The sequence below is a fragment of the Protopterus annectens genome, chromosome 16.part0 (assembly GCF_019279795.1).
Source record: "Protopterus annectens isolate FY-2018-M chromosome 16.part0, PAN1.0, whole genome shotgun sequence".
In the NCBI taxonomy this organism is placed as follows: Eukaryota; Metazoa; Chordata; order Ceratodontiformes; family Protopteridae; genus Protopterus; species Protopterus annectens.
The window spans coordinates 409,527,968-409,541,780 of NC_056750.1; the positions used below are offsets into that span (position 1 = coordinate 409,527,968).

A 13,813-nucleotide genomic window follows, 5' to 3' on the forward strand; every position below is an offset into this window, starting at 1 on the left:
GAAAATAATTTCCAGATGGATAGGCCATTGCATTCATTTTTGCCACAAGTACCATGGAAAACCTATCCCACAGGGGATCATACCCCAGTCAACCAGGGCTGCATCTGCCTCTACAGCCTTTCTCAAAGGCGTCCCTACTGGGGACATCCTAGAAGCTGCTACCTGGAGTTCTGTACATACTTTCACCAAGCATTAGCATCTTACAATTTTCTCGAAATTCGGAGCTGGCTTTGCCACTGCAGTCTTGCAGGGCCTTATAGCTGGTCCTAATGCTTTCTAAATTCCTCCTCCCATCTTTAGCTTTGGGAATCAACCCAAATGTGATGACTGCAACAATGAAACCCGAAGAACATAGTACAGTTGTGTACACTTACCATAAGTGTAGATGTTCGAGTACATTCACTGTTGCAGTCCTGGTTACCCTCCCTCCAGCCCCCTTACTTCTTTTGGCTATATCTTCTACCCTCCTTTACTATGCTCGAAAGCTTTTTGGTGTGTATGCTTTTTTTTTTTTTGGAGGTATAACCATGTATATTTATAGATTTAATTGCTTCTCATTGGGGGGCACCTGACATCTGGGGCAAGAAAAACTGATGTAATGGTGTTGGCTGCATGTTTTATACCCCTGACAACCTGACGTCACAGAAGAAGGGACAGCAACCGACGCAGGACCCAAGACTTTGTTAATCAGGCCGACTGAGGGCTACTGCAAGCAGATAACCCAAATGTGATGACTGCAACAGTGAATACACTCGAACATCTACTTTTATGCTAAGTGTACACAACGGTACTTTCTGTGTTACGTTTTCACTAAGCTGCAGAGAAGGATCATTTTAACCGTACTTGTATTCAGATGAAATAGCTTGGCTCCCTTTATAGCAGTAGGACATAGCATTGCTTAAAAGGCAGTCTGCTTGTTAGCACAGGACAAGATGTTTTGTGTGACTCCTTGCCTTTTGTGACTTGCAGGCTTAATTGCTGGAGGACCACTCTCTGGGTAGAGTGACTAAAAGGAAAGAGAATCTCTCTGGGGTTTAGGAAAATTTTTGGCTGTGGTACTACTAAGATGAGGCTGTGTAGCGAATGGATTTGCAAGAGTAAGTGGCAGAGATTTTATTACGTTCATGTTAATCCACTGAGAGCAGGTTTACGAACTTAAGTTTGAGGCAAGGTAGTCAAAACTACTTTCACTGATTAAGTTTCCATCTTTCTCCACTGTTGCATGACTTCTGAGTTGGTATATATGAATTTTGGGGTGCGTCCCTCTACATGGTGAGGTGAAAGAAGGCTTGCTGTCCCCCAAGCATGCGCGCACACACACATGCTCGAAAATAATTCCTCTGAGGTTCACTGAAAGTAGTTCCTGCAAATTTTTTTTAGGTATTTTCCTTTGCAGAGGCTGCTTTCAGTGGATCTACAGTATCAAATTTATTTATTTATTTATGTATTTATTTATTTGCATTAGTAACCATCCTTGCAGCTCACACATCATTCACTTGGCACGTTGGGTGCCTAAGTTTAGTTTAAGAAATGATTATCTCTAAAGTATTATGATACTCGGTGTCTATCTGTCTAGATGCTACCTCTTGAAGAGGAATGATTGATCCTAACAAGATATGGATTAGATCTGGAAATTTTAGGTCACTGTTGTACTTAAAAAAAGGTCATTTTTGGGTAAGGCATTTAACATAAATGACTGGTTCGTTTTATGTTTGCTTTTGTATGTTGCTGCCTTTACTTGTAAATAATTTGAGCATTCAGTTAATTGTTGCAGAACTAATTTGTCTTTCTGATTTTTCAAGCAAGTGCACCTTAAAAATGATTTCCTAGTCAGAATATAAGGTTATTTTAAACATTAGGATCTGGTTATAGGGTTCCTGTTATTTCCTCAGAGGCATTCTATCGAACACATCTTCATTGAACTTGAAACCACGAAATTTGAAAACATCGAATGTCCACATAAGCGATTACTCCTTGGGAAAGAAATCACTTGACCATCCTCGTCAGTTTGCCATTTTCCCCACTGTAGTGAGATCTCGGAGTTGGTATATTTAGTTGGGGGGGGGGCAGCCCCCCTTGTTGAGGGTGGGGCGAAGCCCCCCACTTTGTAGTGTTTGTGGTTATTTGTTGGTGTTTGTAGGGCAAGCAATTTCTTTCCAGGGGAAAGAAATCGATTATGTGGAAGTTCGATATTTTGAAAGTTTGCGGTTTTAGGGTCCGATGATGAGGCATTCGGTGGAATGCCTTTTCGAGGAAATAATATAAACCCTGGTTATATGTGAATGACATTCTGCTCCCTCCCATTTTGTTTAATTTATATTTCTGTTTTTCAGAAATGTAGAATGAAAATAGACACTGATTAATTATTAGTTATCCTGTATTATAAATGTTGAGAGAGTGAAAAATAAAAAAATCTAGAATCATTTTACATTTTTGATATTTAGCATTGCTTTGCCTTTGCATGCTGAGTAAAAGTATTTTAGAAAAGTTTTTCTGATTAGTTACTCTACTTGTATATTTATTTTTTATTTAGGAGGATATTATCAACCTCTTCCTGCAGTTCCAGCTGGTGTGACCTCCTGTATTCCTCGCTATGTGCGGACAAACAATGTGCCTGAATCCTCCCTCAATTCTGTGTCAGTTCCTTACAATGACCACTACAGTGCTTATTCACCACGCGAGAGGATTACTTCATCTAATTATCCCCCACCTCCGCCACCACCACCCTCTCCTCAGCAGTATGGAAGCGTTCCCAGTGTACCTTCTGGAATGTATGCCCCAGTTTATGACAGCAGGCGTATCTGGCGACCGCATATGTATCAGAGGGATGATATGATAAGAAGCAACTCTTTACCGCCAATGGATGTAGTTCATTCTTCTGTGTACCAGAATCCTTTAAGGGAAAGATACAATTCACTGGACAGTTATTGCTCTGTGGCAGGACAATCCCAGAATGAACAGAGGACTGTGCCTTTGCCTAGAGTAAGTGATATCACAAAGTTTAGTTTCCTTATGTAGTTAGTCTCCTCTTCAATGGTGATCTTTCCCAGCATCCTTTACTAAACTGCAGCAGAGGCACTTAGAATGTTAGACTGAGAAGGTAATATCTTTTTCATTTTTAACCAAGTCATATCTTATGACTGCTGTGTGAAGTTGAACATAGGCTTTTTAATAGTTTTTAGTCAAATGTCAGAAAATGTGAATATTGCCACCTCATCTGTTTTGTTGAGAAAGTACATCGACATACTAATTGTGGCCCATCTGGTATGTAATGCCGTAAGGTACGTCTCAAGCATATGCTTACTTGATTTCCTCACTTAAAATTGGAAATGCTGCCAGAAACTGTTGAGAAGTTGAGCTGAGTGTCTGTTATATTTCTTTTACATATATTGCCAAGGTCAGCTGTCATTAATGTATCAAAAGTATGGTAAAAGGTTCAGCATATCCCATTCCCCAGTTAAACAGGGACCGCCGATATTTCAGTCACTTTCCTCATTGCCACCATGCACCACCAAAGTGCTCTGTTTCAGTTAGTATTCCTCCCTCTGTTGAACGTAGATCTTCAGTTCTTTGCTGAGTCTCTGTCCAAGCTGAAATGGCATAATGTTCACCATGCCAGCTGTTTTGGCCCATCTTAAAATGTTGCCTCTGCCATCTTTTGATAGGCAACTAGTATGTTCTTCTTCTTCCTGCCTTGGCTTTTTCCAGGCTAGAAATTTGCAAGTAATTGTCATGGCATTAGTTCATTTACTAAACATTGGCTAACAGACAGAGTAAACTGTGCAGGGCACATAATGAGTGATATTTGTGTGAGATAAGTTGTAGCAGATTTGGAAATCTACCTAGAAAGAAGGTCACTGCCAGAAACTGTGAGGTTAAAAAAATGCTTTATTTGTAACTAATTTGCAAGCACAGTATTGTTTGACTTTCACATCATAGCATTGTTACACTTGCTTTTGGCCAGATTAAAACATAGTAACTGCTGAATACTGTTGGCATGGACCTCATTAACAAGGACATTGGCAACCTCCAGACACTTGATCCCACACAGTTTGGTTTTGTCAAGGGGAGGTCATCCCTATTAAATTTGGTGGACTACATTGGGATGGTCACTAAGGCCATATACGAGGGGAAGATGGTGCACACCGCCTACCTTGACCTTGCGAAGGCCATCGATACTATTCCCCACTCAGGTATAATAGGTAAACTCTCTCAACTAGGCATCAATCCATATGTTACCAGATGGGTAGCAAACTGGCACACTGATAGAACCCACCTAGTCAAAATAGGGGAAGCCACCTCAAGCAAGTAGACTCGTAACAAGTGGTGTAACCCAGAGATCGGTTTTGGGGCCTCTGCTGTTTGGGATATAGTTCTCAGAGATGCAGGCCAAATCTAGTGGGCTATGGCTGACCAAGTTTGCAGATGACTGCAATCTAGGTGCTGTCATCAATTTCCCTAGTGATGTGGACATCCTCTGAGGGTCTCACCCATACAAATGACTGGTGCCAGAAACATGGTCTCAAACTGAGTTCCAAAGTATGTGTCATCATCCCTTTTAGGGGGAATGACATCCGCACAAATTATCACATTGATAATAAGGCACTAAGCACGCAATCTGTTGTGAGGGACTTGGGAACCCAGGTTGACAGCAAACTGACTTTTGACCACAATATTGCCTCCATTGTACAGAAAGCATTCCGCATGGCCCACGTCATTAGTAAGGGTATCTCATCCACTGACGTGGTGGTCATAACATCCTTGTATTCTTTACTTATAAGACTGATTATTGAATAGGTTCATAGGTTCATAGATTAGTACTAGAATAACTACCGTTGTGGGCCATTTCAAGCCTAGCCGATTATCCCACTTGAGAATCAAACCCTCCATTTTGTGTCTGTAAAGTAAACACCTTAACCATTATGCCATCATGCCCCCTTTCGGCATGTACCTCACAAAGCACATGCAGCAGCTGGGGAGACCACAGAGACTCTTCACCCAGAGAATCCAGGGCCTCAAGCATCTACCTTACACAGATAGGCTAAAAGCCCTATCCCTCTACTCAGTCTCCTACAGATTCCTGGGGTGACCTCTGTCTGGCATACACAGCAATCTCAGACCCTGCCCTGATGGGAATGATGCATATCCACAACTCAGACTACACTCGAGTAACCCACACGCGAGACCTCAACCTGGTCTATGACATCAATAGGACTTGTTGGGACAGTTTGTGTCCCAGAGACTCCCCCTTTTGTGGAATAGACTCCCTCTCCACGTAAAGCAGAGTACCTCATTAAACTTTTTAAAGCACAACCTGGATAACTGGAAGGGAAACAAAATGCACTCCTGGGATTCCACCTATGTCCCTGCTGGACAGTGGCATAGGGTGTTGACTTGTTGGAACATGGGCTAAATTTTTGGCTAGACTTGTAAGGGCCTTGGGTCCAATAGCCTAGTAACTTCCTGTGATTAGCTGCATCACACACTAAGTATACTAGGTAATGTGTGCATTATTATGCAGACATTATTTATGCTGTCTGCTCTCCTAACTCCATTATTCAGAGGTAATTATTCTCAAGCTGTTAGGACAGATCCAGTTTACCTGGCAGAATGTTGATTGTCTTGTGTGCCTGTCATTATTTAGTCTGTAGTATATGTTTATTTGGGTCACTGTTAGAGTAGTTGTGACTACTGAGACTTAACTGCAGAAAGCTCAGTGTCCTGCTCAAATTTTAAAGGCCAGAATCCATTACCATGTAGGAGTGGCAGATACCCACTCCTCTGGGTATATTAGGACAGCTCCAGTATAAAACCAATGGCTTCTCAAGCTGTAGCAGACTTTTCTTGTTATACATTGCAGCATATGCACTGCAGTGTTGTCATCAGTAGTTAGGACAGATATGTACTGTGCTGTAGGTAATGTTTATTACATTTTTATGTTTTACCTCGGCTGACAGTAGATTTTCTAGCTAATCTGATGTCAGCCATGAGTTAGGGTGTAAGAATGTTAACCCATCATCCAGTTTTGGCCAAAATGTGGTAAGGAGATTCCCCGTATAGAGATTTACACACTAATTGCATTTTCTGTTTAGGCCCCAGAGCATGATGTTGAGAAGTTGAGGTCTATAAGAGAGTCATTCCAGAAACATTAAGAAGTAGGTGCTATCCCAGTAAGAGGTGGACATGGCCCTCAGTTTCACTTCAGAAATGCTTTCATATATTAGGTACTCCATCAACATTTCAAATCAAACATTTTCCCTCCATAGGGTTGCATTCCTGGGCTTGCTTCTAGACAACAGTTGCCAGAAGGCATTTCTTCTGCAAGAAACTGTGGAGTATATGGAACAATACTTAAATTTACACAGAAAGGGAAGGTGTGAGCTGGAGAGCACTTCACGGTTCTGGTATATGTGACTTCTACAATCTTGATGGTACCCTTTGCCAGGTTATACACGAGATTCCAGTGGTATGAGAGATCCATCTGGAACCAACACTCCCAGTCCCTGAAAGAATATTGCATTTTTAAGGCGATGGCCCATCCAAATCGAGCTGAACTTGGAGGTTCCCGTCACCTGGAATCCCCAAATCAGCAGTAACAGCAGATGCTTCAGATCTACCATGGGGAGTGTGCACACTGTGACTCAAATAAGCACTGTACAGTGCAGCCCAAAGGTAAAGTATATAAATGTGACGAAAAGTGTGGCCTTCATGCAGGCTGTCAGGGCATTCAAATCAATATAGAAGAAAGGTAGCCTTCTTGTAGAAATAGTGTGATAGCTGGTATGTCAACAAGCAAGGAGAGACATGATCTTACCCCATTTGCAGTCGTCCCATAACTGAGAAGGATATAACACTTCAGACTCAGATGACTCTAAAGGCAGTATATACATATACCCACTAAGCTGATTTAAGGCAGACTGACACAAATGGATATCTTACAGGGATGTCTTCCCTTAAGCTGATGTACATGTGGGGTGTCTCAGTGGTTTACATCTCTGAACAGACTGCTAAAAAAGTTCACCTGAAGAATTCCCATCAAGGAGACATGAATGTTAGGTGCTTTCTCCATCATATGTTCAGGTTTCTTTGTGTCTGCATTCTGTCTAGTATCCCTACTCCAAGGGCGAATGTAAACGAGGAGGGCCAGAGTTGCTGTTGATTAGCACCCCTTGGAGTAGGCATCACTGATTCTCTCTTCTTATGAGATATCAGGGAATGGTATTTTGTTCTGCATGTACTAGTAGATCTTCTGTCTCCAAACGTGGGTTGGTAAGTACTCTAGTTTGAAAACCGTGCAGATCATAGCCTGGTTGATCTGACTCTCTTGCCTTTCAGACTCCACTTCACAGAGGACATGCTGAATATACTAAAGATGCTTTAAAGATCGGCAGCAGGAAATCCAGTCTATCCAGATGGAAGAGGTTTTCCTTCTGGTGCAATGGAAGTAATCAAGACCCTAGCACTGCACTGGTGTCCATGATACTCCAGTACTAAAGTGAGCTTTTCAGTGCAGGACTGGCCTAAGCTTTCGTCATCAAAGTGCACCTTTTGGCTATCTCTGCCTGCCTGTCCATGGATATGAACTTGACAGGTCTACTACCTATTATTCAATTTCTAAAACGAGTCTTGCATTTGAGACCACCAAGAAAAGGAAAAATTGCTTTTTCTTGAGACCTAAATTATGTCCTTCATAATGTGACCCACTCACCTTTTGAGCCTGCACACACGGCCCCTATCAAGTTGTTGATTTGGAAAATGTCCCTGCTGATAGCTGTCCCCTTAGGTGAAATAGTGCCAGAAATCCAGGCTGTGATTTACAACAAATAATTTTTGTTTCCTGTAAGGGCAGGGTGAGGCTTAAAGCAAAACCGTTTTCGTGCCAGGAGTAGTGACAGAACTTTTCCCTCAGTCAAGCCATCCAGCTATCCTTCTTTTCCCCCCATAGGATGGTGGGGTACTGCATTCTCTGGATGTACATGGACAATTGAGATATTTGCACAGGACCATTGATAAGGCACGTTCCAATTATTATTATTTTTTTTTTATTATTGTCTATGTTGCTACAAGAAAGGAGAGAAGGGAAATGGTGAAACTCACAGATTCTAAATGGCTAGCCTACTACATCATGTTGTGTTTTCTGACCAGGGTAAAAATGAGAAGGAACGGAGAGACCCCTCAGTAATAGGGGGACACAGCAGCTACTATGGCCTTCCTTAGGGGAGTCACATCCCAAGCTTTTTTGGAAGCAGATATTTAGTTATCTGTCTGCACATTTTCAAAACATTACAAGCAGGACATTTCTTCCAGGGAAAGAAGTGGGTTGCTGTGGCAATCCTGGAGAGTATGCTGCAGCCCAGCCACTCCATTCACACCAGCTCCTTTTTCTTACTAGGGCATGTGGAATCATCGTAATAATCAGGACTGCTGCAGTGACTTAGAGAGTGATACACTTGTGTAAAATTTTGCTGTAATAGTAGAGGTTCAGGTAGATTGCACTTTCCCTCCTTCCATCTCCTGTCTCACTTTGGAGCATCCTGGGTTGGGGTGCAGTATCCCCATCTTTATCCTAGCCTCTCTGTCTTTGCAGGTCCTTTGGCCTGTACAACTGTGAGTAGATTTTGGGGAGATCTATTTCTCCTTTCCAGCAATAGTGGAGAACACTAGACTGATAGTGGCTTTGTGTGATGATTGAATTGTAATGGCAGAAGTATATTTGTACACATGTGAGCTGCTGTCATAACATTTGAAATCATGATAGCAAAGACAATTTCATTATCTTTTGGATAAGTGGTCAGTAATAAACATCAAAACACTGTGTTTATGAGCCAGACACCCAAACCATCAGTCAGCTTGAGCTAAGCTGACTAAAAAGACAGGTTTGGGGATCAAACCCCTTCAGAGCTATCCTGCAGCATAGGAGGTATGCTCCTTTGGAGGCTTTTGAGGATCAGCAGTCGGCTTGTGCTGTTCCTTTGCCGAGTAGGTAAGTTATCTGAAGTAGTTTACTTCATTTGGTCTTCAACCTGTGGGATACCGGATCCGTATTGGATCCCAGCTGGCAACTTTACTATCATCTGCTTCGAGCTCCAAGCTCCTCCCCTTACCCATAATACACCTCCACTACCTTCCAACCTCCAGATCTCATTTGCCACGGCTAGCCGAAGCATCGTGATCTCCAGAGCTCCAGGTTGTAAGTGGGTGTAAAAGTGTTAGAAAGTCGAGGCAAAAACATAAGAGGTCTTCGGACCTCCCTTCACCAGTCAAGACTCTTGGGATCCGTGACTCTCCTCGGCTCCAATCTCCAAGGTTTTCCCTGGAGTCAGAGGAGACACGCTCTGCATCTAAGGCCTTGTTGCCCCGAGCCGCAAGGTTGGAGTCCGTGGCCTTGTCGAGGTCCACCCGGCCTTTATCCAAAGTCAATATGGATAAAATGATAAGGAGGTTCATTCATACTCCGATCCAGATGTGGGGGTATTGCCAGCCCCCTCTCCCTCAGGAGGGGGAGCTCACTTCCTTTTTTTCCAACCGATTTCGCCTTCTTCAATCCGTCCATCGGGTTCGGACTATTCGGATCCGAGGATTACTTTAGTCAGGGGGTCGGCGCCAACGTTACATGCTTCGATGCCGACAGCTGCCTGGAGCATGTCGGATCTGACAAGTTCAGATCCAAGCTGCTCTCTGAGCCGGAGCTTGGGTGTCGGATCCGAGGGAGTGGAACTTTTTTCATCGGCTCCGACTTTGTCAGGCCAAGTTCCCTCCCTCGGAGCTCTGTCCACTTCGGGCCCAGCTCTGATTCTCTCGTCAGATCCAGGGAGACCGGCCTCCTACTTGGCTCCACAGGAGGTTCATTCTCCCTCGGCGTTTGACGTGGTAGAAAGGGTTTTCTCCGCTGGATCGAGACCCCTGACTGTCTCCTCAGACTCTGTCCCCACCCCCCCCAGCTCTCTCTACGGTTACCATCATTTTACCAGAGGGACAGCCCGTGCTCGAGGAGCCCCAGACGGTTCCACCTGAGAACCCCACCGGAGAGGTGCCTCGCAAGCATACATGCAAGAGGAGGCACTTGGACTCCCCTCACCGAGGATACAGACTTGGATGGTGAGGAAGGTTCTCCCAGGTCATCTCCCGAGGTTGTCTCCTTTGAAGTCATCATGGAAATCCTTTGCCAACGGGGAGGTTGTCTGCCCCCAAACCTTTGGATGAGACTGTGTTCCTGGAGACTTTCGGCACAGGCCCATCTACTTCCTGGTTGTCCCCTCCCACAGATCCCTTGGTGGACCTGGTCACCTCATGGGCATGGAAGGAGCCGGACACAGTGGAACCAATTCCCAAAAGTCCAGATAAAAGTTTGAGTCCACCTTCTGATAGGCCTGCATGGAACAAGGGCTCCCCCGTAGAAGCTATGGTGGTAGCAGCAACCACAAAGAAGGAACTAGCCCAGGAGAGTTCCTAGGTTCATTCTCCTGACTGAGAGTCGTGGATGATGGACTGTCTAGGGAAGTGGGTTTACGCTTCAGCTACCTTTTCTATTAGGGCACTGAACTACCTGGCTCATGTCACGAGACTCCAATGCAACCTGGTAAAGGAGCTGGAGGAGTCTTCCCCCTAAGTCGATGTTGCAGGAGGACAGAGTCTCGTTCTCCGCGAGGATGGCTATTTTGAAAGCAGTCTCCAGCACGTTCATGCGACTCCTTTTCCATGGTACTGAAGGAGCTGGTTGGGCGGTTGGGTCCGGCATGTCCATGAGGCACAAAGCCTGGCTCAGATTGTCAATTTTCAGAACCTTTCAAGGCGTCGTTTGCCAATGCCCCTTATGACGGCTCTACTCTTTTTGGTAAGAAAGTCAAAGAGACGTTAGTCCAGAGTGAGAAGGATGGGAAGACACTGTCTGCCATCTGGATCCGCTTCTCAAACCCTCAACAGTCCTTTTTCTGGAACCAGAGAGGGCAAAACAAGATGTGGTTCCAGAAGTTGTAGTATTCCCGGAACACTCAGGGCTCTTCTTCCCCCAGAGGCAGAGGGGAACAGAATGGATGCCAGCCCAGAGGCAGAGGGGGTCCAAGGAATTTTGGGTCTCGAGAATCTTTCTCGGACAGACCTGGGCAGCAACCCTGAGGGGTGGCCTGACTGCTGTACTCTGGAGGCAGTTGGGGGACTATTGTCCTTGCACCTAGCGGTATAGGAGTCCATAACATCAGACCGTTGAGTGCTTCAGATCATATGCAGAGGATACTCTATTTTCTTTGTTGGTCCCCTCAAATCTCCTAAACACCTCCTGGACGTACCACCTATGCAAAGGGAGGCAGCAGCACAGGAAATATCCAAGCTGCTAGAAAAACGAGCCATCTAAACTGTCCCCCCAGATCAGTCCAGATCGGGTTCTACTCCAGGTTCTTTTTGGTGCCAAAGAAAATGGGGGACTTAAGGCCCATTCTGGACCTCTGTACCCTGAGCCTGTCAGTTGCCAAAGAGAAGTTCCGGATGGTCACACTACAGTCCATCATGCCATACCTGCAAGAGAGCGACTGGATGTGCTCGTTAGACCTCCAGGATGCTTACTATCACTTAAAAATGCACAGAAGCTCCAGGAGGTTGCTCCGCTTTTGGCTAGGTGTCAGTCATTACCAATTTCGAGCCCTACCATTTGATCTCACCACAGCCCCCAGGGTGTTCACCAAAGTGATGACATTGGTAGTGGCTCACCTGAGGCTTCAGGGGATTCGGGTCTGTCCGTACCTGGATGATTCGCTCCTCACTGCTCCCACCAGGTGTCTACTCTCCCAAACCAGGGATTATTTCTTGATCCTTGCCCTGCATTTGGGGATCACAGTCAACACATCCAAATCACTCCTAGATCCTGTACAGGTGATAGACTACATTGGCACAAGGATAGATACTTTACAGTGCAAAATCTTCCTGACCTCAGAGAGGGTGCAAAACCTGAAGATGCATGTCTCTCTAATCTACCATTCTCATCTCCCAATTACGGAATCAGTGTTGAGGGCCTTAGGGCTCAATGGCGGCGACCATAATGCTTTTCCAGTGTGCCCGGTTACACATGAGAATTCTACAGTAGACTATAGCTGTACAATGGTCCCTGTTGGAACTTCCATTGGCATATCCAATTCAACTCAGTCGAGTCTGTCGGTCATCCCTCATATGGTGGATGTGTTCTCCTGACATTTTGGAGTGACGACCCTTTGTTCCAGCCCCTGCCCAAGCCACAGTGACCACGGACGCCTCCCAACTCGGCTGGGGGTGACATATTTTGGGCAGGACAGTCCAAGGCCTGCGGTCCCCTGTGGAGACCAGCTTGCATGTAAATGTTCTAGAGATGAGTGTGGTCCTTTTAGTGTTGCAGGCCCTTCATGCCTTTCTTCCTCTGGGAACGATTGCACTTCAGTCAGACAACATGTCAGTGGTTTGGTATAGCAACAGACAGGGAGGGACCAGATCTTGCCCCTTTTGTCGTGAGGCCATGAGAGTGTGGGAATGGGCGATATCCACCGGTCAATTTTTCATCGCAATGCACATTCCGGGATGGTCCAACATCCTAGCGGACAGGCTGTCTGACTATTCTGATGCCTTACTAGTTGTCTCTGAATCTTTCAGTAGCGGAACAGATCTTCCCCAAGTGGGGTCAACCTTGCTGCAATCTCATCGCATCTCCTTCCAGTGCGAAGTGCAACGAGGTTTTTGCTCTGAACCCCCTGCCAGGGGAGTCCCCCAGAGATGCTCTAGTACATGCTTGGCCTCCCATTCATCTGTATGCTTACCCTCCAGTACCTCTTATTCCGAGGTTTCTACAGAAAGCTCGTTGACTGGGGAGCAGTGATCCTCATTGCCTTGTTTTGGCCTCACCAGGTATGGTTTCCCTTCCTCTGTTCTCACCTTCTGGCTCCGCCTTGGATCTTGGATCCCATTCAGGATTTATTTCACACCCTTCGGGGGTTTCTCACCCTAATCTGGACAGTTTGAAGCTCTCAGCTTGGCTGTTCCAGTTCACATGATATCTAGGACTCCTGGATTATCTTCCTCAGTTAGGTCTATTTTGGTGGCTGCTCAAAAGTCTTCGACCAGGAAGGTTTATCGTAGCAAGTGGAAACGTTTTTCCTTTTGGGCTTCTCAAAGGAGTTTAGACCCCTTCACGGCTCCTATTTCCACCATTCTTGATTTTCTAGCTGATATTTTTCAACACGGAGCTAGTTCTTCTACTGTCAAGGTTCAGTTGGCTGTCATTTCTTATTTTCATGTGGGTGAGAATTCTGCCCCTCTAGCCTCCTCCAAACTGTTTAAAGCCTTTATTAAAGGCACCGATTTGTTACACCCCCCCCCCCATGGTCAAGGATCCTGTTCCCCCATGGGACCTTACTATGGTTCTTAAAGCTTTGGTCGCTCCGCCATTCTAACCTGCTGCAAACGCAGATCTGAAATATTTATCTTGGAAAACAGCATTTCTGGTGGCTATTACCTCTACCAAAAGGGTTTCAGAACTGCAGGTCTTGTCCATCAAAGTTCCTTATATGATTTTTTTACAAAGATAGAGTTTCCCTTTGGACCAATCCATCTTTTCTTCCTAAGGTGGTATCACCAGTCAAAATCAATCAGACCATCAATTTGCCTGTGTTCTTTTCTAATTACTAGAATACAAACTCCACCTGCTGGATGTTCACAGGCAGTTACGATTCTATTTACACAGGACAAAATATTTCCATATATCTGATCAATTGTTTGATGGATTTCTTCATACATCCTTCAGGTCTATAAGGACAGAGGCATGTCTCCTGTGGGTCAGGTGAGAGTTCATTCCACT

General features: G+C 44.9%; 1 protein-coding gene across 3 annotated transcripts in view; it reads left to right on the forward strand.

Annotated features, from left to right (window-relative positions):
* The window catches only part of RC3H2 (ring finger and CCCH-type domains 2), a 2,406,224-nt gene that overhangs the window by 1,440,467 nt on the left and 951,944 nt on the right, over window positions 1-13,813 (forward strand). For all 3 annotated transcript variants that reach the window (XM_044058310.1, XM_044058308.1, XM_044058309.1), the window contains one exon: window positions 2,534-2,982. In XM_044058310.1, the coding sequence (XP_043914245.1) occupies window positions 2,534-2,982 (449 nt within the window). The remainder of the gene's footprint in view (window positions 1-2,533; window positions 2,983-13,813) is intronic.